The following is a 26,062-nucleotide window of genomic DNA, read 5'->3' as shown; positions in this document are numbered from 1 at the left end:
TTTGCTGTTGGCATGTGATGAACATGGGATTTTGATTTAGATGCAGAGGCCGCCCTGCCATTTACAGATTCTCCCAGCATGTCAGCATACTGATCAGCATCTCACTGAGGTGCCTTTGATCTTCCTGGGGACTCTGCTGGCAAGAAAACACATTGAATGGAGACTGCTCCAGCATAGAGTCAACAACAGTCACTATGATGCTTGGTTATTACATCTTCGGTGGGATCAGAGCATAGCTCAAAACTGGTGGTGGTTCATTTCAATGTGCCTCATGTTATGTTCGCTCTTAGCTGCAGATTCTTCAGGTCATGGTTGCTTGTAGCTGCAGAACACTTAGGTGCATCATCAAAGCAGTGGTCCCACCTCCTGCAGAATGAACAGTTGACTTGAGGTTAGGCCAAGGAAGCTGGAAGACCCAATCCAAACTCAGGTCTTAGTCAGTTACCAAAAGGCAGTCTGCAATTCCTGAAGTTGCCCCCAATGCTTCTGAGCACCGTGGATGGGTTTCTCCTTCTTTACGTTTGTCTCCATGCATGTGTCAGTTGCTCCTTTCCCTCTCTCATGAGAGCAGAAGCTCCAAGGTCACAGGCAAATCCACAGCTCTCCCAGAAATATTGAAGGGTTCTAGTGATGTTCACCTATCTCTAGGAAACTAGATATACAAGACAGCAGACCTAGATCTCTGGATTCTTTCTAGTAATTTGCAGAGCACCCTTGCTCTTGGTCAATGAAGAAATTGGAACTAACTGGGAAAGTTTAGGTCTCACCTTAATAGTCATTTCCAGACATGGATATTGTTAGAAATGGGGTTTTTGGTTGGCAGTTAGGTTGCCCTCTGTCCAAGCAAGAACCCTCACTCTAGTCAGGGTAAGTCACACACAATCCAAAATCAGCCTGTGCTCACCCTCCGGTAGCTTGGCACGAGCAGTCAGGCTTAACTTAGAAGGCAATGTGTAAAGCATTTGTGCAATAAATCATACAACACCATAGCATAACACCACAAAAATACACCACACAGTGTTTAGAAAAATATAGAATATTTATCTGGGTAATTGTAGGTCAAAACGATCAAAGTTGCAATACGAATTTGTAAAGATATCACTGAAAAGTGATATTAAGAGTCTTTAAGTCTTTAAAAAGCAATAAAGTGTCTTTCAAGCACAGAGTACCTGGTTTCTGGTGGGAAATCTCCTCAGAGGGCCACAGGAGAAGAGATGCGTGGAAAAAGGGGTGTGTGCGTCGATTTCTCCTCAGCACACACAGACTTGCGTCGTTCTTTTCCACGCGGGGAAGTCGGGCGTCGTTTTCCGGCGCGCAGACAGTCTCTTTTTGTGGATCGCGGGGATTACCAGATGTCCCGGGTCTGTGCGTGGATTCTCCTGCTTATTTTCCGGCTGCGCGTCGTTCTGCGGGGCTGCGCGTCGAAGTTTCGATCTCACGGTAGGCGTCGCGTCGATTTCTCCTTGGAAGTCGGGCGGCGTTGTCCTTGCGAGGCCGTGCGTCGAAATTTTGGTCTCACGGCAGGCGTCGCGTCGATTTCTCCTTGGAAGTCGGGCGCCGTTGTCCTTGCGAGGCCGTGCGTCAAAGTTTCGCACTCACGGTAGGCGTCGCGTCGATTTCTCCTTGGAAGTCGGGCGGCTTTGTCCTTGCGAGGTTGTGCGTCGAAGTCTCGATCGTCCCGAGGGCGTCGCGTTGATCAGCGTCGGTGTGCGGCGTTTTTCTCGCCGCGAAACAAGCTGTGCGTCGAAATTTTCGGCGCACGGAGCGTCCACGTGAAAGGAAGAAGTCTTTTTGGTCCTGAGACTTCAAGGAACAGGAGGCAAGCTCTATCCAAGCCCTTGGAGAGCACTTTCACAGCCAGACAAGAGTTCAGCAAGGCAGCAGGGCAACAGCAAGACAGCAGTCCTTTGTAGAAAGCAGACAGGTGAGTCCTTTGAGCAGCCAGGCAGTTCTTCTTGGCAGGATGTAGTTTCTGGTTCAGGTTTCTTCTCCAGCAAGTGTCTGATGAGGTAGGGCAGAGGCCCTGTTTTATACTAAGTTGTGCCTTTGAAGTGGGGGTGACTTCAAAGAGTCTCTAAGAAATGCACCAAGTTCCCTTTCAGTTCAATCCTGTCTGCCAGAGTCCCAGTAGGGGGTGTGGCAGTCCTTTGTGTGAGGGCAGGCCCTCCACCCTCCCAGCCCAGGAAGACCCATTCAAAATGCAGATGTATGCAAGTGAGGCTGAGTACCCTGTGTTTGGGGTGTGTCTGAGTGAATGCACAAGGAGCTGTCAACTAAACCTAGCCAGACGTGGATTGAAGGGCACAACAAGTTTTTAGTGCAAAGAAATGCTCACTTTCTAAAAGTGGCATTTCTAGAATAGTAATATTAAATCCGACTTCACCAGTCAGCAGGATTTTATATTACCATTCTGGCCATACCAAATATGACCTTCCTGCTCCTTTCAGATCAGCAGCTGCCACTTCAACAGTGTATGAGGGCAGCCCCAATGTTAGCCTATGAAGGGAGCAGGCCTCACAGTAGTGTAAAAACGAATTTAGGAGTTTTACACTACCAGGACATATAACTACACAGGTACATGTCCTGCCTTTTACCTACACAGCACCCTGCTCTAGGGGTTACCTAGGGCACACATTAGGGATGACTTATATGTAGAAAAAGGGGAGTTCTAGGCTTGGCAAGTACTTTTAAATGCCAAGTCGAAGTGGCAGTGAAACTGCACACACAGGCCTTGCAATGGCAGGCCTGAGACAAGGTTAAGGGGCTACTGAGGTGGGTGGCACAACCAGTGCTGCAGGCCCACCAGTAGCATTTAATCTTCATGCCCTAGGCACATGTAGTGCACTCTAATAGGGACTTACAGGTAAATTAAATAGTCAATCCTGGATAAACCAATGAATAGTACAATTTACACAGAGAGCATATGCACTTTAGCACTGGTTAGCAGTGGTAAAGTGCTCAGAGGTCAAAAGCCAACAACAACAGGTCAGAAAAAATAGGAGGAAGGAGGCAAAAAGTTTGGGGATGTCCCTGTCAAAAAGCCAGGTCCAACATGACCCCCCACCAGCCTAAAGCCAGGGGAGAACAATCACTATCCTGATGTACTTCCCTGTTTGAGGCGACAGAAGAAGGACCCAGGCCCACAACAGCAGGGGCATGCTCCAGTTCTTCGCCTTCCTGACTCCCATTGGATCCCTCTGTCCATACTCTCAGGGCCCACTAAGCCCATCCATGGGGAACCTTTCTCCTTTCCTGCGGATCCCATCTGTGCAGCACCTAACCTTACTTTGCTCACAGATGTATCCCAGGAGCAGGATAGTACCCCCATGACCAACATAGTGGTGTTGCCCACTCTACCCCTGGGGTGTGACACTTGTCCCCTCCCCAGGGATAACTCTGTCCACCCGGATAGCAAGCCACAGTGATTACTGACAGCTGCCAGGGATGAGAGCCAGGCCCCAGGCCTCTCAAAGCTCTCCAACCACTGTGGCTGTGGAGAGTGGGGGGCGGTAGCCCCAGGTGCTGGGCACCCTTTAACCACTCTCCCTTCCACCAGGTCAGGGATGACAGCCTGAACCTGGTCCTCCCCTCTGGAGCTTTGTACCCTCCCTCCTGGAGCGGTACCCCCAGAGTCCAACATGGCCAGGGGGCTTACAGAAGTCGCCCTGTACCATTCCTCCACCAGTGCAGGGCTGTTAACCTGCCACTGGCCCTCCAACCTGGGGTCTGTACCTTCAGGTTGGACTAGGGCCCGGGGTGAGGCTTCCCTCCCCCTGCCCTCCCTTCTGGGGTCCAGCACCCTCCAACTAGGAGTGGCCTCCTCAGAAGACAACATGGTAGGGGCACTGTTATCAGTAGCCCCTCCCTCCAGGTCCGGGGGGACACCCTGAACCTGGTCTTCCAGCCCAGGGTCTGTACCCTCAGACTGGATCACCGCCTGGCAAACCAGGACTTCCTGGGAGGCACACCTACCCCCCACCAGGTCAGAGTTTAACCTCTGCACCTGCCCATTCAACTCAGAGTCACCACCCTGAAGTTGAACAATTGCCTGGCACGCCAGGACTTCCTGGAGGGCACACTGACCCTCCACCAGGTCAGAGCTTAACCTCTGCACCTGACCATTCAACTCAGAGTCACCACCCTGAAGTTGAACAATTGCCTGGCACACCAGGACTTCCTGGAGGGCACACTGACCCTCCACCAGGTCAGAGTTTAACCTCTGCACCTGACCATTCAACTCAGAGTCACCACCCTGAAGTTGAACAATTGCCTGGCGCACCAGGACTTCCTGGGAGGCACACCTACCTCCCACCAGGTCAGAGTTTAACCTCTGCGCCTGGTTCCCCAACCCAGGGTCACCACCCTGAGGTTGGGCAATTGCCTGGCACGCCAGGGCTTCTTGGGAGGCACACCTACCTCCCACCAGGTCAGAGTTTAACCTCTGAACCTGGGTATCCAACCCAGAGTCAGCACTCTGAGGTTGAACAATTGCCTGGCACGCCAGGACTTTCTGGAGGGCACACTGACCCTCCACCAGGTCAGAGTTTAACCTCTGAACTGGGCCATTCAACTCAGAGTTACCACCCTGAAGTAGAACAATCGCCTGGCACGCCAGGACTTCCTGGAGGGCACACTGACCCTCCACCAGGTCAGAGTTTAACCTCGGAACCTGGTTCTCCAACCTAGGGTCACCATCCTGAGGTTGGACAACTGCCTGGTACACCAGGCCTTTCTGGGGGGCACACCTACCCCCCACCAGGTCAGAGGTTAACCTCTGAACCTGGATATCCAACCCAGAGTCACCACCCTGAGGTTGAACCATTGCCTGGCAGGCCAGGACTTTCAGGGAGGCACACCTACCTCCCACCAGGTCAGAGTTTAACCTCTGAGCCTGGTTCTCCAACCCAGGGTCACCACCCTGAGGTTGAACCATTGCCTGGTATACCAGGACTTTCTGGGGGGCACACCTACCCCCCACCAGGTCAGAGTTTGACCTCTGAACCGGGTTAGCCAACCCAGAGTCACCACCCTGAGGTTGGGCAATTGCCTGGCACCCCAGGACTTTCTGGGAGGCACACCTACCTCCCACCAGGTCAGAGTTTAACCTCTGAACCTGGCCATCCAACCCAGAGTCGACACCCTGAGGTTGGACAACTGCCTGGCACGCCAGGACTTTCTGGGGGGCACACCTTCCCCCCACCAGGTCAGAGTTTGACCTCTTCACCTGGTAAGCCAACCCAGAGTCACCACCCTGAGGTTGAGCCATTGCCTGGCATCCCAGGACTTTCTGGGGGGCACATCTACCCCCCACCAGGTCAAAGTTTAACCTCTGAACCCGGTTATCCAACCCAGAGTCACCACCCTGAGGTTGAATCTTTGCCTGGCATGCCAGGACTTCCTGGGGGGCACTCTCACCCCCCACAAGGGACACGCCGTCCCCAAGGGCCACACAAGAGTCTGGTTGGCGCAGGTCTCCCGACCTCTGCCCATCCGGCAGAGTCTGGGTTTCCCCCAAACCAGAAACGGTCTCACCTGGGTCATTCCTGGGGGGCTCTGCTCTCAGAGCTGACCCCTGACTTTCAAGATCCTCCACTGGGGTCTGCCACCCCCTCTCAACCCTATGTCTGGACTTCTGCACCCCCCCACTAGGAGTGGTACTGCCAGACACCAGAACTGTTGGGATGCTGTCTACAGTCATCCCCCCAAGTTCTTCTGACACTGCGGGGCTTCCCTCAAAAGGTGGCCCTACGGTACAGGTTAGGCTCTGAGACCTACCTGGGACACTACAATCCTCTCCCACCTCACTTGGTCGGGAATCACCTAGACCACTCCCTTCAGGAGCACCCCCAAATGCCTCTTCAGACTCTCTGGTACTCACCCAAAAGTCTGCCTCCACTGTAAGTTCCCTGGGGTCAGAGAACTCACACTCCACCTGGTGTTGGCGTAGCTCTGGAATATAAGGACCAGACATATGCTCTCCAGCAATTACATCACTCTGCCCTTCACATGTATTAACCACAGTACCCTTCACCCAACCACCTAGTAACTCAGCCTTGGAAAAGCACTCTATATCACCCTCTTGAGACTGGTGAGACAGTTTCTGTCTGTCCCTGACACTCAACCCAAACTCTTCTGGGATGTCTCGACACTCTATATCCAGGACGTCCACCAGGGGGGAACCCTTTTCTCTGTCACTCTCTGCTAGAGTCAGTAAAGTGTCCCTCCCCCCAGTAGGAATATGACTCCCTGTGCCAGTTCCCCAATTCTTCTCAGGGACCCTGTGCATAACGGGAACTACCTCATACCCTTGAACTGCCTGGGGTGTGTCAACTCCCTTCTTCAAGTTGGGCACCACATCTCTGGGCTTGTGCCCTTCTTCAGCAGTACTAGATGCAAGATTTTTGCTGCCACCATCTGAACTGGACTCAGCCCTTCCGGCCTCCAGTTTCAGCTCTTTACAGCTCAGCTCTTGAGCTGCAATCTTTTCTTCTTCCAGGGCTAAGAGACTTGCTGCCTCAGCCCTTTCCAGCTGCTCATCTAGCTCTTCAAGACACCGCTCTAGAGCCATGAGCCATTCTTTTTTCACTGGGTCTCTTTCCTCATCTGAGTCGTCCTCCTCCTCCTCTGAGGGGTACTTAGTCATTTGGTTTCTTGCTGCCTCTCTCTCTGCCCATCTGTCTTCCTCCCAGACTATGTAGGCATGTAGCATCTCTGCTTTAGTAGATCTCTTTGCTACAGGAAGGCCACATTCTCTGCAAAGCTTCCTTAGGTCAGCCTTAGTGAGGTGGTCAGTAGGCAAAAAGAATAAGTAGGTAAGCGATCCCATTCTGATAGGATCTTACCAGCAAAAACCAAAATCCAAAGTCCAAAATATCAATAGTATATCCAGGAGGACATCAGAGACCAAAAGTCAAAAAAGAGATAAAAAATCAAGTTGACCTTCAACTGTGGGTAGGTAGTGAAATACTTAGCTACTGTATGTCACTGCACAAACACAAGTCCTATCCTCACCGCTGATCACCAATGTTAGAAATGGGGTTTTTGGTTGGCAGTTAGGTTGCCCTCTGTCCAAGCAAGAACCCTCACTCTAGTCAGGGTAAGTCACACACAATCCAAAATCAGCCTGTGCTCACCCTCCGGTAGCTTGGCACGAGCAGTCAGGCTTAACTTAGAAGGCAATGTGTAAAGCATTTGTGCAATAAATCATACAACACCATAGCATAACACCACAAAAATACACCACACAGTGTTTAGAAAAATATAGAATATTTATCTGGGTAATTGTAGGTCAAAACGATCAAAGTTGCAATACGAATTTGTAAAGATATCACTGAAAAGTGATATTAAGAGTCTTTAAGTCTTTAAAAAGCAATAAAGTGTCTTTCAAGCACAGAGTACCTGGTTTCTGGTGGGAAATCTCCTCAGAGGGCCACAGGAGAAGAGATGCGTGGAAAAAGGGGTGTGTGCGTCGATTTCTCCTCAGCACACACAGACTTGCGTCGTTCTTTTCCACGCGGGGAAGTCGGGCGTCGTTTTCCGGCGCGCAGACAGTCTCTTTTTGTGGATCGCGGGGATTACCAGATGTCCCGGGTCTGTGCGTGGATTCTCCTGCTTATTTTCCGGCTGCGCGTCGTTCTGCGGGGCTGCGCGTCGAAGTTTCGATCTCACGGTAGGCGTCGCGTCGATTTCTCCTTGGAAGTCGGGCGGCGTTGTCCTTGCGAGGCCGTGCGTCGAAATTTTGGTCTCACGGCAGGCGTCGCGTCGATTTCTCCTTGGAAGTCGGGCGGCGTTGTCCTTGCGAGGCCGTGCGTCAAAGTTTCGCACTCACGGTAGGCGTCGCGTCGATTTCTCCTTGGAAGTCGGGCGGCTTTGTCCTTGCGAGGTTGTGCGTCGAAGTCTCGATCGTCCCGAGGGCGTCGCGTTGATCAGCGTCGGTGTGCGGCGTTTTTCTCGCCGCGAAACAAGCTGTGCGTCGAAATTTTCGGCGCACGGAGCGTCCACGTGAAAGGAAGAAGTCTTTTTGGTCCTGAGACTTCAAGGAACAGGAGGCAAGCTCTATCCAAGCCCTTGGAGAGCACTTTCACAGCCAGACAAGAGTTCAGCAAGGCAGCAGGGCAACAGCAAGACAGCAGTCCTTTGTAGAAAGCAGACAGGTGAGTCCTTTGAGCAGCCAGGCAGTTCTTCTTGGCAGGATGTAGTTTCTGGTTCAGGTTTCTTCTCCAGCAAGTGTCTGATGAGGTAGGGCAGAGGCCCTGTTTTATACTAAGTTGTGCCTTTGAAGTGGGGGTGACTTCAAAGAGTCTCTAAGAAATGCACCAAGTTCCCTTTCAGTTCAATCCTGTCTGCCAGAGTCCCAGTAGGGGGTGTGGCAGTCCTTTGTGTGAGGGCAGGCCCTCCACCCTCCCAGCCCAGGAAGACCCATTCAAAATGCAGATGTATGCAAGTGAGGCTGAGTACCCTGTGTTTGGGGTGTGTCTGAGTGAATGCACAAGGAGCTGTCAACTAAACCTAGCCAGACGTGGATTGAAGGGCACAACAAGTTTTTAGTGCAAAGAAATGCTCACTTTCTAAAAGTGGCATTTCTAGAATAGTAATATTAAATCCGACTTCACCAGTCAGCAGGATTTTATATTACCATTCTGGCCATACCAAATATGACCTTCCTGCTCCTTTCAGATCAGCAGCTGCCACTTCAACAGTGTATGAGGGCAGCCCCAATGTTAGCCTATGAAGGGAGCAGGCCTCACAGTAGTGTAAAAACGAATTTAGGAGTTTTACACTACCAGGACATATAACTACACAGGTACATGTCCTGCCTTTTACCTACACAGCACCCTGCTCTAGGGGTTACCTAGGGCACACATTAGGGATGACTTATATGTAGAAAAAGGGGAGTTCTAGGCTTGGCAAGTACTTTTAAATGCCAAGTCGAAGTGGCAGTGAAACTGCACACACAGGCCTTGCAATGGCAGGCCTGAGACAAGGTTAAGGGGCTACTGAGGTGGGTGGCACAACCAGTGCTGCAGGCCCACTAGTAGCATTTAATCTTCATGCCCTAGGCACATGTAGTGCACTCTAATAGGGACTTACAGGTAAATTAAATAGTCAATCCTGGATAAACCAATGAATAGTACAATTTACACAGAGAGCATATGCACTTTAGCACTGGTTAGCAGTGGTAAAGTGCTCAGAGGTCAAAAGCCAACAACAACAGGTCAGAAAAAATAGGAGGAAGGAGGCAAAAAGTTTGGGGATGTCCCTGTCAAAAAGCCAGGTCCAACAGATATGAATCCCACTGTGAAAGGACTAGAGCTGGTGTACAGCAATCCCTACTCTTTGTGCATTACAACCCTGTGGAGTAGACATAGTATTTGCTTTTGGTAATTCTGTCAGCAGGGAGTAGCAAGGTGTGTATCCATCTAGATCACCCACTAAAGCAGCATAATCAAGTGTGAAACTCTGCAACTGGCTGTCAGCATCTCTTTTGGGAGTAGCATGTGGGGAAAGACAAAGAGCAGGTCCTGGATGAAAGATTCCCTCTACACCTAAAATAATCTACTGCCTCAGCTCCTTATACCCAATATCAGCCCTAGAAGTAGTGATCTGAAAGAGATAACGTGGAGCCCCTCCAACAAATGGTCGCTGCTGCATTTCAGCCCTGTCTCCATCCTCCTAAACTTCAATGTCTGGCCGGTTCCCTCCCACCCAGGAATGGCAGCAATACACTTGCTCCTGCTAGTTCCATGTTTTACAGGGCCATGCAATGGATTGTATTAGTCTGGTCAAACATTTAAATGCACCACATACACAGAGTACATGTGCACATTTACTATTGATGTCAGTGTAATAACATTGGGAAAGGAATAACATTGAGAAAGGCCCTAGAGCTGTGAATGCAAATGTCACAGAGGAGGCATGGGAGGGATACTTGAAATCTCATTTTAAAGAAACACCCCCAATAGATACCAGCATAACTCAATGGGAGACAATTGAGGATAATAGGGAGACTGAGGAGCCCATCACATTCAGTCCTCTCAAAATAACTGAGATTATAGAAAAGACGCGCCAGGACTGTGCTCCTGGCCCCAATGGCCTACCACAGGCCCTATTTAAACAGTGTGCATCAAGATGGGCGGCCTTTTTTGCCATAATGTATAATAATGTAATCTCAGCCCCTGACAACTGGAAGGGCTCGATTATCCACCCCATCTACAAGGTGGGGGAAGGCTTCCTTACCTTCCAGATTTCGCCTAATCGCCCTTTCGATGCAGACTTAAAATATTTTTCCGTAGGAATTCTGCAGCATTTAGAACGGTGGGCCATGGACAAAGGAATGCTCCCTATTAACCAAACAGGCTTCACAAAAAGCAGGGCACATAAACAAACCTCATGGCATTAGGTCTGGTAATAGAGCAAGTGCTACAGGGACTTCCCTTTACATGAGTTTCGTGGACTTTAAAGCTGCATTTGACTGTGTCCCCAGAGATAAACTATGGATAAAACTACAGCAGTGGGAGCTGCCAGGAATTTATGAAATGCTATTATTTTGCTCTATTCTAACACTTGCGTTAAAATCAAATTGGGGGACGGCTCTTTCCTACGCTGGCCTATTAAAACCACTGTAGGGCTTAAACAGGGCTGTGTACTAGCGCTGCTTCTTTTCAATCTGTACATATCAGATCCATCCCCAGCCCTGAATAAGCAGCCAGCCAATCCACCAAGTTTAGGGGGTCGCCAAGTATCCAACCTACTTTATGCAGATGACCTGCTACTGCTCAGTAACTCCAGAGCAGGCTTACAGAAACTCTTGAACTACTTAGGAGGATATGTGCTAGCTAATGACTTTGAAATTAACTTTGGGAAATCTAAAATAATCCCCTTTAACCGTAAACCGACCTTACGCGTAAGTGGTTTTTGAATGGCCAGCATATTGAGGAAGTAGTAACATATACATACCCAGGGGTCAGGATTGACTCTAACGGCACATTTGCAGCCCACAAAGAAGTAATAAGGGAGAAGGCACAAGTCTTAAACTGGACCTTCGGTAACATGGCAAAGTCCATCCTTGTGCGGCCCCTAAAACCAATGACCATGATCATGAGAGCGAAATTACTTCCAATCCTTGCATATGGGACAGAAATAATGATGGGGCAGAGGTAGTTATGTTGGATAAGCTATTAGTGAAATCCTATAAACAAGTCTTCCAGCTACCTAGATCTGCCTCCCTGGCCCAAGTCAGACTAGAGTTTTCACTAACAAAGCAATCATTGGCAAAGCCGGCAGCTTTTGTTAATGGGTGTTACAAACTTCATTTAGCTCCTATGGGGTCTTTAGAAAACCTAGTCTGGCATGAAATCAATCTTGAGAGGGGTAACAACATTTTTTAGGATTACTGAGAAAAAAAGCACAGCCCAGCTTAAACTGGGTGATTTGTGGAGCAGCTTATTATCTGAGCCAGTGTTCAGAAAAGGAGTCAACAAATCAGCTAAGATCTTAAGCCGGTTAGAAGATATGGAGGCTCTATTGAATTGATCTCTTGGATGGTTAGTCCTAAATTCATATGCGCGGGATAAGGAACCCTGTATCCTATCTGCTACATTAACAAGAAAAGCTAAGCAAACCCTCTTACGGATGAGGTTGGGAGATCTACCAACTCTGAATTTCCTCCCAAAATGGAAAAGAGAGGCAGGATGGCAATCAAAGGTTTGCAGACTGTGGGGGTCATTCTGACCCTGGCGGTCTATGACCGCCAGGGTCGCGGATGACCGAATCACCGCCAACAGGCTGGCGGTGCTTCAAAGCCCATTCTGACCGCGGGTCGGAAAACCGGGTCCGGCGGTTTCCCGCCGGATTTCCCCCGGCTGGGCTAATCCTCCATGGCGGCGCTGCAAGCAGCGCCGCCATGGGGATTCTGACCCCCTTCCCGCCAGCCTGTTCCTGGGGAACGGGTGTCCTGGGGCCCCTGGGGGCCCCTGCACTGCCCATGCCACAGGCATGGGCAGTGCAGGGGCCCCCGAACAGGGCCCCAGCCTGCTTTTCACTGTCTGCCTAGTAGACAGTGAAAAGCGCGACGGGTGCAACTGCACCCGTCGCACACCTGCAACACCGCCGGCTCCATTCGGAGCCGGCTTCAGTGTTGCAGGCCCCTTTCCCGCTGGGCCGGCAGGCGCTAACTTGGCTAGCGCCCGCCGGCCCAGCAGGAAAGTTGAAATGGCCCCAGCGGTCTTTTGACCGCGGAGCGGCCATATGGCGGTTACCGCATGGCGGGCGGCTACGGCCGCCCGCTGCGGTTGGAATGACCGCCTGTGTCATTAGACTAGGGAGACCCTATTCCATGTGGTATAATTTGCCTAGGTTTGGGACGCCAGAGAAGGGAACTACTGAGAAAAGAATTTAACATCCCAGGAGTTCTGTCCTGTAGGTCGGCTGTCATAACAGCGCTTGACCCCAAGTAATGAAAAGTTAAACCCCAGATTAATTGAGTTCCTGAAAACTTTTACTGCCATGGCACCCCCAACGAGTTCATCTCGCACCCCTTAGGCAAAGAAAGTATTTGTCCAGTCTTATAAACATCAGAATTCATCCCACAGACATTAGTTACGGGTGATGTAGAGGTTTCGTATACCTTGAATGCATCCTTTAGATAGCAGGCTGCTTTGCCCCAAAAAAAAAGATGCCAAGGCTTTATGTGTCCTCATAGTGATGATTTTTGATTATTTTGTCTGCTTTATTAAAACAATAGATTTTTAGGTTCTAGAATCGCATTTGGGTTTCCTTTGCCCCAATTAGGAGGGTCCCGTTTTATCTTTCGTTTCCTGTTCACATTTTACTGTTTGCATATATTTTAGGTTAATTGATATTTGTAACTGTATCATGTAAATGCTTTTTTATGGCTTTTATTAACTAATAAAATATTTTTCTACCCTACCCTATTGATGTCAGTGCAGGATGTGACACTACATTCAAGCAGATCTTTATTTGAGAGAGGCTAGTAGACACCACAATCTTCTTCAAAAAGAAAAGGGCCTGTTTATGGCTATCAGTTTAAAAACATATGGGACTCTGCCACCACTGCTTAATGTAAATGAGCTTAAACACAGACAGTAGTCTTGTGTCAGGTGGGTACGCATGATGCATCCATTCAGACCACAGAATCGGGCTCTGGGTCTCACAACTTACAGGTGCACCTAGGCCATTGTGTGCACACAGAATTGCCACACAGGCTTGACTAAAAAACAAAATGTCCAGATATCAGATACCATGCAGCTGGGATACTATAAGCAGAGGTTGCACATATGTGTTGCTGTTCTAAAGAAATTTCTGTTCCAGTAGTTTGCTGTTATTTCTCCTCTCATTTGTGGAATCTTTGATGTTGGTGGTAAAATGAAAAGAACGGTCCTTTGATTAATTTCCAGATTGAATCCAGCCAAATCAATCAGGTTTAAGAAGATCAGAAAAATTCAGACAATCAAAAAGCTTTGTTGCATTTTTTCAATGTTACTGATGTTTTCCATTGAATTTACTTAACCCATAACTTGTGCATGCGCACTAGACAACTCCAGTTTTATTTATGCACCCGGGAAAATCTACAAATAAAGGTAAATCCTATGTGCTTGCTACATCTAGCAGATTATTCTTCAGCCATTTTCGCACCAAACGTTTCTCATGGGAATTCCCACCTAAATCCTTTTTAGGACCCCACTAACCTTATCTCCCGGATCAATTTGGAGCAAATGTAATATTATCATAAATAGTCTTCTATGATTTGTTTGAAGGATTTGGATTTACATTTTTTGGAGGGGATCAAAGTTATTAGCAACGAAAAAATACTTTTTCCACTACACTGTTGAGGCAACCTCAATTACACTGGAGTGGGTGTCAACTTTGTAATATAAGCAAATGTATCAATTACATCAAATTACATTCGCATATCATTATTTATGTGAGTGTAATTCGCACATAGATATCAAGTGAGAGTCAGAACTCGAATCATGATGGTAAATAAATTATGGGACCATTTACTTGCACACTATCTTCGGTCTCTTCTCAGGGGCTCCTCAAACTGTGCAGCCAAAATTCAACCAAGTCCTTATCGTTAGAGGAGACTTGATGAATATTTGATAGGTAATTTCCTCTCGTGGTTCCTCGTCCAGAGATGTGCGGCAATTTACAGGATTGCACAGTGTTAGACTTTTGCTTATGCAGGGTCATCCCCAGTCTTTTTTGCCTCCTGCCTCCTATTTTTTTCGGACCTGTTGCTGTTGGCTTTTCAACTCTGAGCACTTTACCACTGCTAACCAGTGCTAAAGTGCATATGCTCTCCTGTTTAAATTGTATGTAAGTGGTTTATCCATGATTGGCATATTTGACTTACTAGTAAGTCCCTAGTAAGGTGCACTAGAGGTGCCAGGGCCTGTAAATCAAATGCTACTAGTGGGCCTGCAGCACTGGTTGTGCCACCCACATAAGTAGCTCTGTAATCATGTCTCAGACCTGCCACTGCAGTGTCTGTATGTGTAATTTTACACTGTAAATTCGACTTGGCAAGTGTACCCACTTGCCAGGCCTAAACCTTCCCTTTTCTTACATGTAAGGCACTCCTAAGGTAGGCCCTAGGTAGCCCCAAGGGCAGGGTGCAGTGTATGGATAAGGTAGGACATATAGTAATGTGGTTTATATGTCCTGACAGTGAAATACTGCCAATTTCGTTTTCACTGTTGCAAGGTCTGTCTCTCTCATAGGATAATATGGGGGCTACCTTTAAATATGATTAAAGTGTAGATTCCCCTAGAGAGTAGATGGACATGTGGAGTTTGGGATCCCTGAACTCACAATTTAAAAATACATCTTTTAGTAAAGTTGATTTTGAGATTGTGCGTTTGGAAATGCCACTTTTAGAAAATGAGCATTTTCTTGCTTAAACCATTCTGTGACTCTGCCTTGTTTGTGGATTCCCTGTCTGGGTCAGTTTGACAGTTGGGTTGTTTTTCACCTCACACCAGACAGTGACACAAAGGGAGCTGGGGTGTAATCTGCATTTCCTGATTAGCCATCTCTGCTAGGAGGGAGGGGTGGAGTGGTCACTCTCATCTGAAAGGACTGTGCCTGCCTCTGACAATGCTGTCTCCAACCCCCTGGTGTGTGTCTGAGGCCTTGCCTGGGCAAGGCAGGATTTCACAAGAAGGTGTGAGTCCCCTTTGAAGGAAGGTGACTTCAAAGACTAAAATGGGTATAAGAAGGGCACCCAAACTTACAAACTTTAGAAACACTTCTGGAACCAAGGGGAACCTCTGCCTGGAGAAGAGCTGATAGCTGAGGAAAACGTGCTGCCCTGCCTGTGACTGTGCTTTGTGGAGCTTTCCTGCAGTGCTGCTTCTGCCAGAGTAAGAGGGCAAAGACTGGACTTTGTGTGCCTTCCATCTTGAAGAAGAAATCTCCAAGGGCTTGATGTAGAGCTTGCCTCCTGTTGTTGAAGTCTCAGGGATAGCAAAGACTTCTTCCTGCCAGCACCTGGAGTCTCTGGAGAGACCCCTACTCTGCTCTGTGGTGCCCTTCCAGTTCCTGGGACCCTGAAAGGAGAGGCTGGCAGCCTAAGGACAAAAATACACGCACCGAGCACCGTGCGGGGAAAAGATCGACGCGAATCCGATCGCGGCTGAGAAAACGACGCGACGCCGGCTCCGCAGCTGAGAAACGACGCCGCAGGAAACGTGACCGGAGAATCGACGCCCGGAGCAGGAGAAACGACGCGCAGCATCGCTGACGAAGGCTGAGAGATCGCAACCTGCGCCGCGGGACTTTCGGACCGTCGCGTGGCTGGCTTTTTCGACGCGCATCGCCGTGCCGAGCTGTTTTCGACGCATATAACCGTGCAGGGTTATTTTCGACGCACACCGCCCGTGCGGGGTTATTTTTGACGCAAACCAGGTACATTTTCACGCTAGCAGCGCTAGTGTGGTGTTACAACTACCTAAAGACTCTTTTTATTTTAAACCTTTAAAAAATCATAACTTGACTTGTGTATGTTGGATTTTTGTCGTTTTGGTCTTGTTTTGTCTAGATAAATATTTCCTATTTTTCTAAACTGGTGTTGTGTCATTTTGTAGTGTTTTCATTAAGTTACTGTGTGTGTTGGTACAAATACTTTACGCCCAGCACTCTGAGGTTAAGCCTACTGCTCTGCCAAGCTACCAAGGGGGTAAGCAGGGGTTAGCTGAGGGTGATTCTCTTTTATCCTAACTAGAGTGAGGGTCCTTGCTTGAACAGGGGGTAACCTGACTGTCAACCAGAGACCCCATTTCTAACATTGGTGACCAGCGGTCGGGATTGGACTTGTATTTGTACTTGACATACAGTAATTAAGTGTACACTACTGTTTTGATCTCAGACCACTACGTGACCACATACTACTTGTTTGGTGATCTTTTGATTTTTCTCTTAAGGACTCTTTTTATTCTACTTCCATGATTTTGCTGATCCCTTGACTGATTCTTTTTACTTCATTGGGAACTTATTTTCTGCCTTTGGAACTTTGCACTTGTGACCATCATGTCTCAATCTGGAGATGCAACAGCTGGAGCTGTGTTTGAAATGGAGAAACTGAAGGAGTACTCAGTTGCTCAATTGAAACAGTTCCTTAAAGATCTTGACTGTCCCACTAAGAGCTCCACCAGGGAGGGGGAGCTGCAAAAGGCACAGAGGGCCGGGGTGACAATCAAGAAGGCTGGAGGGCACACAGAGGAGGAGAATGTGGGTGGGGAAGTGCAGAGGATACACAGTGGTGTAGTGGAGGTACCTGTTACGCCTGGGGGGAGGGTCCCCAGGAGGGGTATCAGGGTGTCGTCTAAGGGTCTGACTCCTAAAGATGTGCAGGACAGACAGGCAGAAAGGGTTCGCCGGTTGGAGGCAGAAAAGTTGAGGATGCAAAGGGAGTATGACAAGTGGGAAAGGGACTTCGAGATACAAAGGATGATTTATGCTTACAAGCTTAAATTGAAACCGCTGGAAGTCATGAGGGCTGAATCCAGCTGGAATGGTGGCAGCAACAATTTTATATCTAGTGCTGCTGAAGAAATGCACATGCCCAGAGATGTGGTGCCCTACTTGAAGGAGGGAGTTAACACACACCAGGAGGTTCAGGGGTATGAGGTAGCTCCAGTGATGCACAGGGTCCCTGAGGTGGATTGGGGAACTGGCATGGGGAGTCATATTCCTACTGGTGGGAAGGACACTCTACTGACTCTAGGTGAGAGTGACAGGGAGAGGGGTTCCCCCCAGGTAGAAGTCCTGGTTATGGAGTGTGAAGACATCCCAGAAGAGTGTGGGTTGAGTGTCAGGGACAGTCAGGTACTGTCTCACCAGTCTCAGGAGGGTGATGTGGGGTGCTTTTTCAAAGCAGGGTCACTGGATGGTTGGGTGAAGGGTACTTTGGTTAATTCATGTGAGGGGCTGAGTGATGTAATTGCTGGAGAGCATATGTCTAGTCCTTATTTTCCAGAGCTATGCCAACACCAGGTGGAGTGTGAGTTCTCTGACCCCAGGGAGCTTACAATGGAGGCAGACCTCTTGGTGAGTACCAGAGAGTCTGAAGAGGCATTTGGGGGTGCTCCTGAGAGGAGTGGTCTAGGTATTTCCCAACCAGGTGAGGTAGGGAAGGATTGTAGTGTCCCAGGTAGGTCCCAGTGTAGTGGGATGGGTGAAGGACCCCATGTCCAGTCTCTGAGGAGAGGGAATGGGGATGGGCTGAGGTCCAAGGTGCCCGAGATCCGGTCCCAGGTCCTGGAGGGTTCCATGAGGGAACACCAGGAGGGGAGCCTAGCCTGTACCATAGGGCCATCTGTTGAGGGAGACCCCACAGTGTCAGGAGAACTTGGGGGGGCGGCTGTAGCCAGCGTCCCACCAGTTCTGGTGTCTGGCAGTACCACTCCTAGTGAGGGGGTGCAGAAGTCCAGACAGAGGGTTGAGAGGGGGTTGCGGACCCCAGTGGAGAACCTGGAGGGTCAGGGGTCAGCTCTGAGAGCAGAGCCCCCTAGGAATGACCTTGGTAAGACCATTTCTGGGTTGGGGGGAATCCAGACTCTGTCAGATGGGCAGAGGTCAGGAGACCTGCGGCAGCCAGACTCTTGTGTGGCCCTTGGGGACAGTGTGTCCCTTGAGGGGGGTAAGTGTGCCCCCCTGGAAGTCCTGGTGTGCCAGGCAGTGGTTCAACTGCAGGGTGGTGACTCTGGGTTGAATGATCAGGTTCAGGGGGTAAACTCTGACCTGATGGGGGGTAAGTGTGCTCCCAAGGAAGTCCTGGTGCGCCAGGCAGTGGTTCAACCGCAGGGTGGTGACCCTGGGTTGGATGACCAGGTTCAGAGGGTAAACTCTGACCTGGTGGGGGGTAGGTATGCCCCCCAGGAAGCCCTGGTTTGCCAGGCAGTGATCCAGTCTGTGGGTACAGACCCTGGATTGGGAGGCCAGGTTAAGGGTGTCCCCCCTGACCTGGAGGAAGGGGCTACTGCTAACAGTGCCCCTACCATGTTGTCTTCTGGGGGGGCCACTCCTAGTTGGGTGGTTCAGGACCCCAGAAGAGAGGGCAGGGGGAGGGAAGCCTCACCCCTGGCCCTGGTCCAACCTGAAGGTACAGACCCCAGGTTGGAGGATCAGTTGCAGGTTAACATCCCTGCACTGATGGAAGAATTGTGCAGGACTGCTTCTACAAGCACCCTGACAGTTTTTGACTCTGGGGGTGCCGCTTCTGCAGGAAGGGTACAGAGCCCCAGAGGAGAGGACCAGGGTCAGGTTAACATCCCTGACCTGGTGGAAGAGAGAGTGGTCAAAGGGTGCCAGGCACCTTTGGCTACCACCCCCCACTCTCCACAGTCACAGTGGTTAGAGAGGCCTGAGGTCGGGCTTTCATCCCTGACAGTTGTCTGGGGCCACTGTGGCTTGCTGTCCTGGTGGACAGAGTTGCCCCTGGGGGGGGGAGGACGAGAGTCACACCCCGGGGGTGGAGTGGGCAACACCACTGTGTTGGCCCTGGTGGTACTATCTGCCCATTGCAATACATCTGTGAGCAAAGTAAAGTTAGGTGTTGCACAGATGGTGTCTGTAGATGTGGAGAAGGGTTCCCCATGGGTTAGCTTAGTGGGCCCTGAGAGTATGGACAGAGGGATCCAACTGGAGTCAGGAAGGCGTAGAACTGGAACATGCCCCTGCTGTTGTGGGCCTGGGTCCCTGTTCTATCGCCCCAATCAGGGAAGTACATCAAGGTATTGATTGTTCTCCCCTGGCTTTAGGCTGGTAGGGGGTCGTGTTAGACTTTTGCTTATGCAGGGTCATCCCCAGTCTTTTTTGCCTCCTGCCTCCTATTTTTTTCGGACCTGTTGCTGTTGGCTTTTCAACTCTGAGCACTTTACCACTGCTAACCAGTGCTAAAGTGCATATGCTCTCCTGTTTAAATTGTATGTAAGTGGTTTATCCATGATTGGCATATTTGACTTACTAGTAAGTCCCTAGTAAGGTGCACTAGAGGTGCCAGGGCCTGTAAATCAAATGCTACTAGTGGGCCTGCAGCACTGGTTGTGCCACCCACATAAGTAGCTCTGTAATCATGTCTCAGACCTGCCACTGCAGTGTCTGTATGTGTAATTTTACACTGTAAATTCGACTTGGCAAGTGTACCCACTTGCCAGGCCTAAACCTTCCCTTTTCTTACATGTAAGGCACTCCTAAGGTAGGCCCTAGGTAGCCCCAAGGGCAGGGTGCAGTGTATGGATAAGGTAGGACATATAGTAATGTGGTTTATATGTCCTGACAGTGAAATACTGCCAATTTCGTTTTCACTGTTGCAAGGTCTGTCTCTCTCATAGGATAATATGGGGGCTACCTTTAAATATGATTAAAGTGTAGATTCCCCTAGAGAGTAGATGGACATGTGGAGTTTGGGATCCCTGAACTCACAATTTAAAAATACATCTTTTAGTAAAGTTGATTTTGAGATTGTGCGTTTGGAAATGCCACTTTTAGAAAATGAGCATTTTCTTGCTTAAACCATTCTGTGACTCTGCCTTGTTTGTGGATTCCCTGTCTGGGTCAGTTTGACAGTTGGGTTGTTTTTCACCTCACACCAGACAGTGACACAAAGGGAGCTGGGGTGTAATCTGCATTTCCTGATTAGCCATCTCTGCTAGGAGGGAGGGGTGGAGTGGTCACTCTCATCTGAAAGGACTGTGCCTGCCTCTGACAATGCTGTCTCCAACCCCCTGGTGTGTGTCTGAGGCCTTGCCTGGGCAAGGCAGGATTTCACAAGAAGGTGTGAGTCCCCTTTGAAGGAAGGTGACTTCAAAGACTAAAATGGGTATAAGAAGGGCACCCAAACTTACAAACTTTAGAAACACTTCTGGAACCAAGGGGAACCTCTGCCTGGAGAAGAGCTGATAGCTGAGGAAAACGTGCTGCCCTGCCTGTGACTGTGCTTTGTGGAGCTTTCCTGCAGTGCTGCTTCTGCCAGAGTAAGAGGGCAAAGACTGGACTTTGTGTGCCTTCCATCTTGAAGAAGAAATCTCCAAGGGCTTGATGTAGAGCTTGCCTCCTGTTGTTGAAGTCTCAGGGATAGCAAAGACTTCTTCCTGCCAGCACCTGGAGTCTCTGGAGAGACCCCTACTCTGCTCTGTGGTGCCCTTCCAGTTCCTGGGACCCTGAAAGGAGAGGCTGGCAGCCTAAGGACAAAAATACACGCACCGAGCACCGTGCGGGGAAAAGATCGACGCGAATCCGATCGCGGCTGAGAAAACGACGCGACGCCGGCTCCGCAGCTGAGAAACGACGCCGCAGGAAACGCGACCGGAGAATCGACGCCCGGAGCAGGAGAAACGACGCGCAGCATCGCTGACGAAGGCTGAGAGATCGCAACCTGCGCCGCGGGACTTTCGGACCGTCGCGTGGCTGGCTTTTTCGACGCGCATCGCCGTGCCGAGCTGTTTTCGACGCATATAACCGTGCAGGGTTATTTTCGACGCACACCGCCCGTGCGGGGTTATTTTTGACGCAAACCAGGTACATTTTCACGCTAGCAGCGCTAGTGTGGTGTTACAACTACCTAAAGACTCTTTTTATTTTAAACCTTTAAAAAATCATAACTTGACTTGTGTATGTTGGATTTTTGTCGTTTTGGTCTTGTTTTGTCTAGATAAATATTTCCTATTTTTCTAAACTGGTGTTGTGTCATTTTGTAGTGTTTTCATTAAGTTACTGTGTGTGTTGGTACAAATACTTTACGCCCAGCACTCTGAGGTTAAGCCTACTGCTCTGCCAAGCTACCAAGGGGGTAAGCAGGGGTTAGCTGAGGGTGATTCTCTTTTATCCTAACTAGAGTGAGGGTCCTTGCTTGAACAGGGGGTAACCTGACTGTCAACCAGAGACCCCATTTCTAACACACAGGAACATAAATATTTAGAAATCATTTCACCACTTTTACTCAAATGCTCGGATAGTGCACAGTGGGGGTTAATTTTCTCCTGGTAACATACGAAAGTTGTGGAATCCATGCAGTTAGTATCCTAATGTTAGTGATGACAGCAAGTTATGGGCTACTCAGATACCGTGTACGTAGAATCACAATGCTGTAAGTCCTTAACAATATACACATGCTCTGACATTCTATTTTCTACATATCTACAAACACTACATTCAAAGCCTCATTCTCATTGCTGCGGGCATCTGAAATTGGGTGCAAACCATGTTTACGGACGATTTCTGAATATGCCTGGGAGTAGTTTCGGGAATGTCGTGTTAGTCGTGACACAAAACTACGTGAAATTACTGAAAATTACACAATTATAGTTGTTTGTGTGTTTGGCAGTAATTTGGGAAAAATACCTACCCAAGCGCACAGAAACACAGTGCGAGCAGCTGCTATTGTTCCTAATCGATTGCAATGGTGTGCTATGTTTTTAGTGCAGAATCCATCGTCAGTTCACTTTGGAACGATTGTGAATTTCTGCACTAAAAAAGTATCTGTAACTGCAGAGTTAGACTCCAAACATAATTATACGCAAGTTTGCATCATTTTGCTGTAATTTTGCCTAACTGCGCTACAGCAAATGACCCAAGTAACATCTACCCCTAATTCTGAATCCGTCTTCTATTGTGCATTGACCGGAGGTGTTTCCCCTTTGAAATCGTTTAAGGACCATGAGGTCGAAAAATGGGCCGTCTAAAACTACGTTACTCCCCAACCCAACCTTCAAAACTGGAAAGGCCTGATAAAAAGTCAAGATAATTCTGCTAAATTCGTAATGCGGACCATAGAGAATATACTTAGTGAACATAAGTAGTAAATCTGTGAGGTTACTCCAGCATTCACTTTCAGATCATACTTTCCTTATCTGTTCAGTGCTTGACAGCAACAAATCTTTCAGATTTGTGGCTTTCTGAAAAATGGTTGATGACTATCTCTTAAGAAGCGGCTCGGTAAATGGTCTACTAAATTAACAATCGCCACATTCGCATTAGGGATGATGGCTCTGCTGGGATACTCTGCCCTTAGTGAGCTCGAAGCACTGCAAAGAAATAAGGGAAGAAAGGCGGAGTGGGCAAAACTAAAAGGCGGAGCAGTGAGGCAAAATTATGAAATCAAGCAAAAGAGGGTTGATAAGACATTCACCATTGGCTAAAGCAACGGAGACTATTATAAAGGAAAACCTTAACAGCTGGACATGTGACCTCTCACCCCTATCGATATTAGCTCCCACCATCAAAACGAAAGTTACTCTTACCCGGAAACCAGGGGTGTGGAAAGGGGGGGGGGGGGTAACAGAGTGTCAAGGAGAGTATCAACACTGTCGACGTGTGCAAATTTTGAACACGGGCTCCTCATGGTGGCCTATCACCCCTCTCCTATGGTCGATTAAATCTCGCAACCAATCAAGCGCCAAAGGCACAGTTCTCATCCGTGCAGCAGGCGCTATGGGTATGAACACAGTGGCAAACAGTGCTTTAAATGGGCAGGTACTGTCTAAGTACTGAGTACCGGCACATTTAATGGGAGAGTACAAGCACTTCTCAGGAGCAAACAGGTACTGTGGAGAGTGAGTACCAGCACATCTATACTTCCATTTAAAGCACTGGTCTCAAAGGTACCTTAGGATGGGTAGTAAAAAAAAAGCATTAGGGGGTGCACTGGGCCGTCTACAGCCCTTTCCTGGTACTAGTGCACCTGCTGCACAGGTGATAGTTGCACTGCTTATAAACGGGAACAATTCCCCAAAACTTTCATCCTCTAAGGGCAAAGGATTCAGCTTGCTCACAGGGGCTGGGAACGTCTGACCTTTAGCCACGCCCATGTGTTTCACCTAACATTGTGAAACACTTGCAACAAGTCCCAGTTCCGAGCCCACAGGAACAAAAGCATCTGTCTCTTCTTTAGGGGAGGCCGGCATTTAAGTTTCTTCGCTAAAAAGCCAGGCCGTGCACCCCCTCTCTGCTTAAATTACTGCCACCTCCATCAGCGCACGCTGCATTATTATGCATTGCTTCCCGGGACGCCAAACGCAGCCATCTGTCATCCCCGGCGCGCTGTACATTAATTACCAGCCCGTCATTCAGAAAGAGGCAAGCAGTGCAAAAAGAGAGAAACCCCGGACCTTTTGAGAGCAGAGACAGATAGGTGCAGTGAAGCCGGGTCTGCGCAGCAGGTCAAATTGACACCTGTTATCGAAGCATAGAATGGTAAATTGTAAACACTACAAACAGTATTAGTAGTAAAGTAAATGTGATGGCATCAGTGCCGCCACATGCTTTTCCACAGCTTTCATGACTAACAGAAAACGTATTTTCTAATGCACAGCGCCGAATGTCCATATCAGACAGAGGGGTTCCACGGAAATCTTGACTACTAAACATGACCAACTTGTGCAAATCTGGGCAAATCATTCCATCTGCCTGGGCTTCTTTTTCCTCATCTGTAAAAACTAGGGAGCGTTTTGAAATGTTTTAAGCACCATTAAACACTATGTATGTGAAATATGGGAGAGTACAATTACCGTGAAAGAAGAAGGCTTTGCTCTCGTTGTGCAAGCCTTGCACCTGCTGCACCCCAACTGTGGAGTCCTCGAGATGCAATTCCTTCAGCACGTCAATCTGCAGGGAGGGGTCAACACCAAACCCTAAAACTGAGCCGAAAACACAAAAACAAAGGCAGTCACGTTAGCCTAGGCTACCAAGTGCCATTATGTTGTTAGACACGCTTCAGCACAGGGTCCAGGCGTCACACACAGATGCAATGCCAGGGAAAGTCATGGCGAGGGGGCTATGGTGCGTGTGTGGCAAGGATAGGCTTTACACCCATGGTGTTACTTTAAACAAGCTACGCGGAAAAATACCTTTCACGGGTACGTTCCGTGCTTCTGCCAATGCAAATGCAGATAATGCCAAGAGCAAGCCACTACTACAGACCTTTACCGTTGTCAATACAATGGGCACCTCCCTACGTTGCACCCAGAAACTGTATTTGTATCATATTGCAGTTGTTAAGGATGTCCCACGCTCTCCCACAGAGGTCACGCTTCTCCCTCGATAGCCACCACCCACTGACATCTCTTCCACAACCAACACCACTTACCGGCTCCGAGGCAGAGAGCAACACAGACAGTGCCCAAGAATATCGACTCCATGGTGGAAAAGGTTTACATCCACACCATAGTTTCCCTTCCAAGTTTAGAGCCGAGGTTGTGTATCCGAGAAGCACGCTGTCCACTCAGCACCACACGGGGATCCACAAAGGCAGCTGAAAACTTCGAGTGCCCAGCAGACGCATCATTCCTCAGAAAACGCGTGCCGAGAACAGCGCATCAGTAAAGACGAACAGTGACCTCGGGGCTTAAATCATAATCCCAGGAAGACTCACGCGAGGAAACAAATGAAAAAAAACACAAGGCCTGCGGGCCCTCCGGACTCCTGTCCTCGGTGAGCTGCTGGGGGCTGAGCCGGGGTAGAGCACGCTGCAGGCAGCTGTAGGCACGGCCAGTGCCGGGGGGGGGGGCGGAGAGGAGAGCAAGGAAAGCACCGCGCTGTATCCCTTTCTCCAGTCTGCCGCGCAAGCCTCGGCGCTTCTGCTGTGACACAAAACACTGCAATTTAGATCAGGAGCAGCTGCATGCCCACGGCGGGCTCCTCCTGTCTCTGCTCTGTCTGCTCCTCCTCCCCTTCGAGCGGAGGCGCGGGGGGCAGGGGGTTCGATCCTGTTCCCTCACCCACTTTTGGAAGACAGATGATGCTGTCGGGTTTCTGGGACACCGCATCTCGCACGGATCCTCATTAGCATGGATTGTGCGCACAGGTCCCAGCGGTGGGGAAGTGCAGTCCACACGGCACAAAGCGCCACACTCCTGCCGTGAGGAGAGGTTTCAGCACCGCTGCCCCGTGGACAGCCTGCCGGGCTGGAGGGAAGCGGCTCGAGCTCCTGTCAGAGGAAGGTGAGACTGCTGACCGGCGCTGCAAGTATCACACTTTAACTGAAAGCAGCGAGACGTGCCATGCAACTTTGCACCGGAATTGGTGTTTACACACACGTGGACCTTTCACCGAGTGGCACCAATACAGGGGGCTTGGCGACGTTTTCACATAAGTATTTTATAAAATGCCCCTTAAAACTACAACTGGTAAAGCTGACCTGAGGCCTACATTTATAAGTGAAGCGAGTTTGAACATTCTGTCACAGAAATAGCCTACAACACATCTATACTGTCGTCTAAAAAACACGCACAGAGACTGTGCATGCCTTTCACAGGCGCTCATAAGGGGCGCGCGTTGTTATCTGCTTCACACCACAACTTACATCTCTCAGATAACCGTGTATGTCATGGAATCTAAAGCATGAGGCATATTAGAATGGCGCATATTAGGCCCGCATCACAAGTACCACCGTATGATGCATTGTGATGAGGTCGGGCCTGTAGCAGTCTTAAGCTGGCCCTCCTTCTCATAGTGGCAAATACAGATATATACCTGGCTAGACAGAAGATGTGGATGTGTCATACCAAATACACTGGCGTGCATCTACAGGGCGCACGGTGCCATG

At 49.3% G+C, this 26,062-nt stretch overlaps 1 protein-coding gene across 2 annotated transcripts in view; it reads right to left on the bottom strand.

The window, feature by feature from the left end:
- NELL2 (neural EGFL like 2) overlaps window positions 1-25,805 on the bottom strand; it is a 1,100,394-nt gene extending 1,074,589 nt beyond the window's left edge. The window contains exons 1-2 of one of the 2 annotated variants that reach the window (XM_069228823.1): window positions 24,605-25,805; window positions 24,027-24,155 (exon numbers count right to left, since the gene is read on the bottom strand). In XM_069228823.1, coding sequence (XP_069084924.1) covers window positions 24,027-24,155; window positions 24,605-24,656 — 181 coding nt within the window. In that variant the 5' untranslated portion in view covers window positions 24,657-25,805. The remainder of the gene's footprint in view (window positions 1-24,026; window positions 24,156-24,604) is intronic. The other variant, XM_069228824.1, reaches the window with a different exon arrangement.
- Between the last annotated feature and the right edge of the window lie 257 nt (window positions 25,806-26,062).

Source organism: Pleurodeles waltl, chromosome 4_1, assembly GCF_031143425.1.
Source record: "Pleurodeles waltl isolate 20211129_DDA chromosome 4_1, aPleWal1.hap1.20221129, whole genome shotgun sequence".
In the NCBI taxonomy this organism is placed as follows: Eukaryota; Metazoa; Chordata; class Amphibia; order Caudata; family Salamandridae; genus Pleurodeles; species Pleurodeles waltl.
This window is presented reverse-complemented; position numbering and strand designations above follow the sequence as displayed.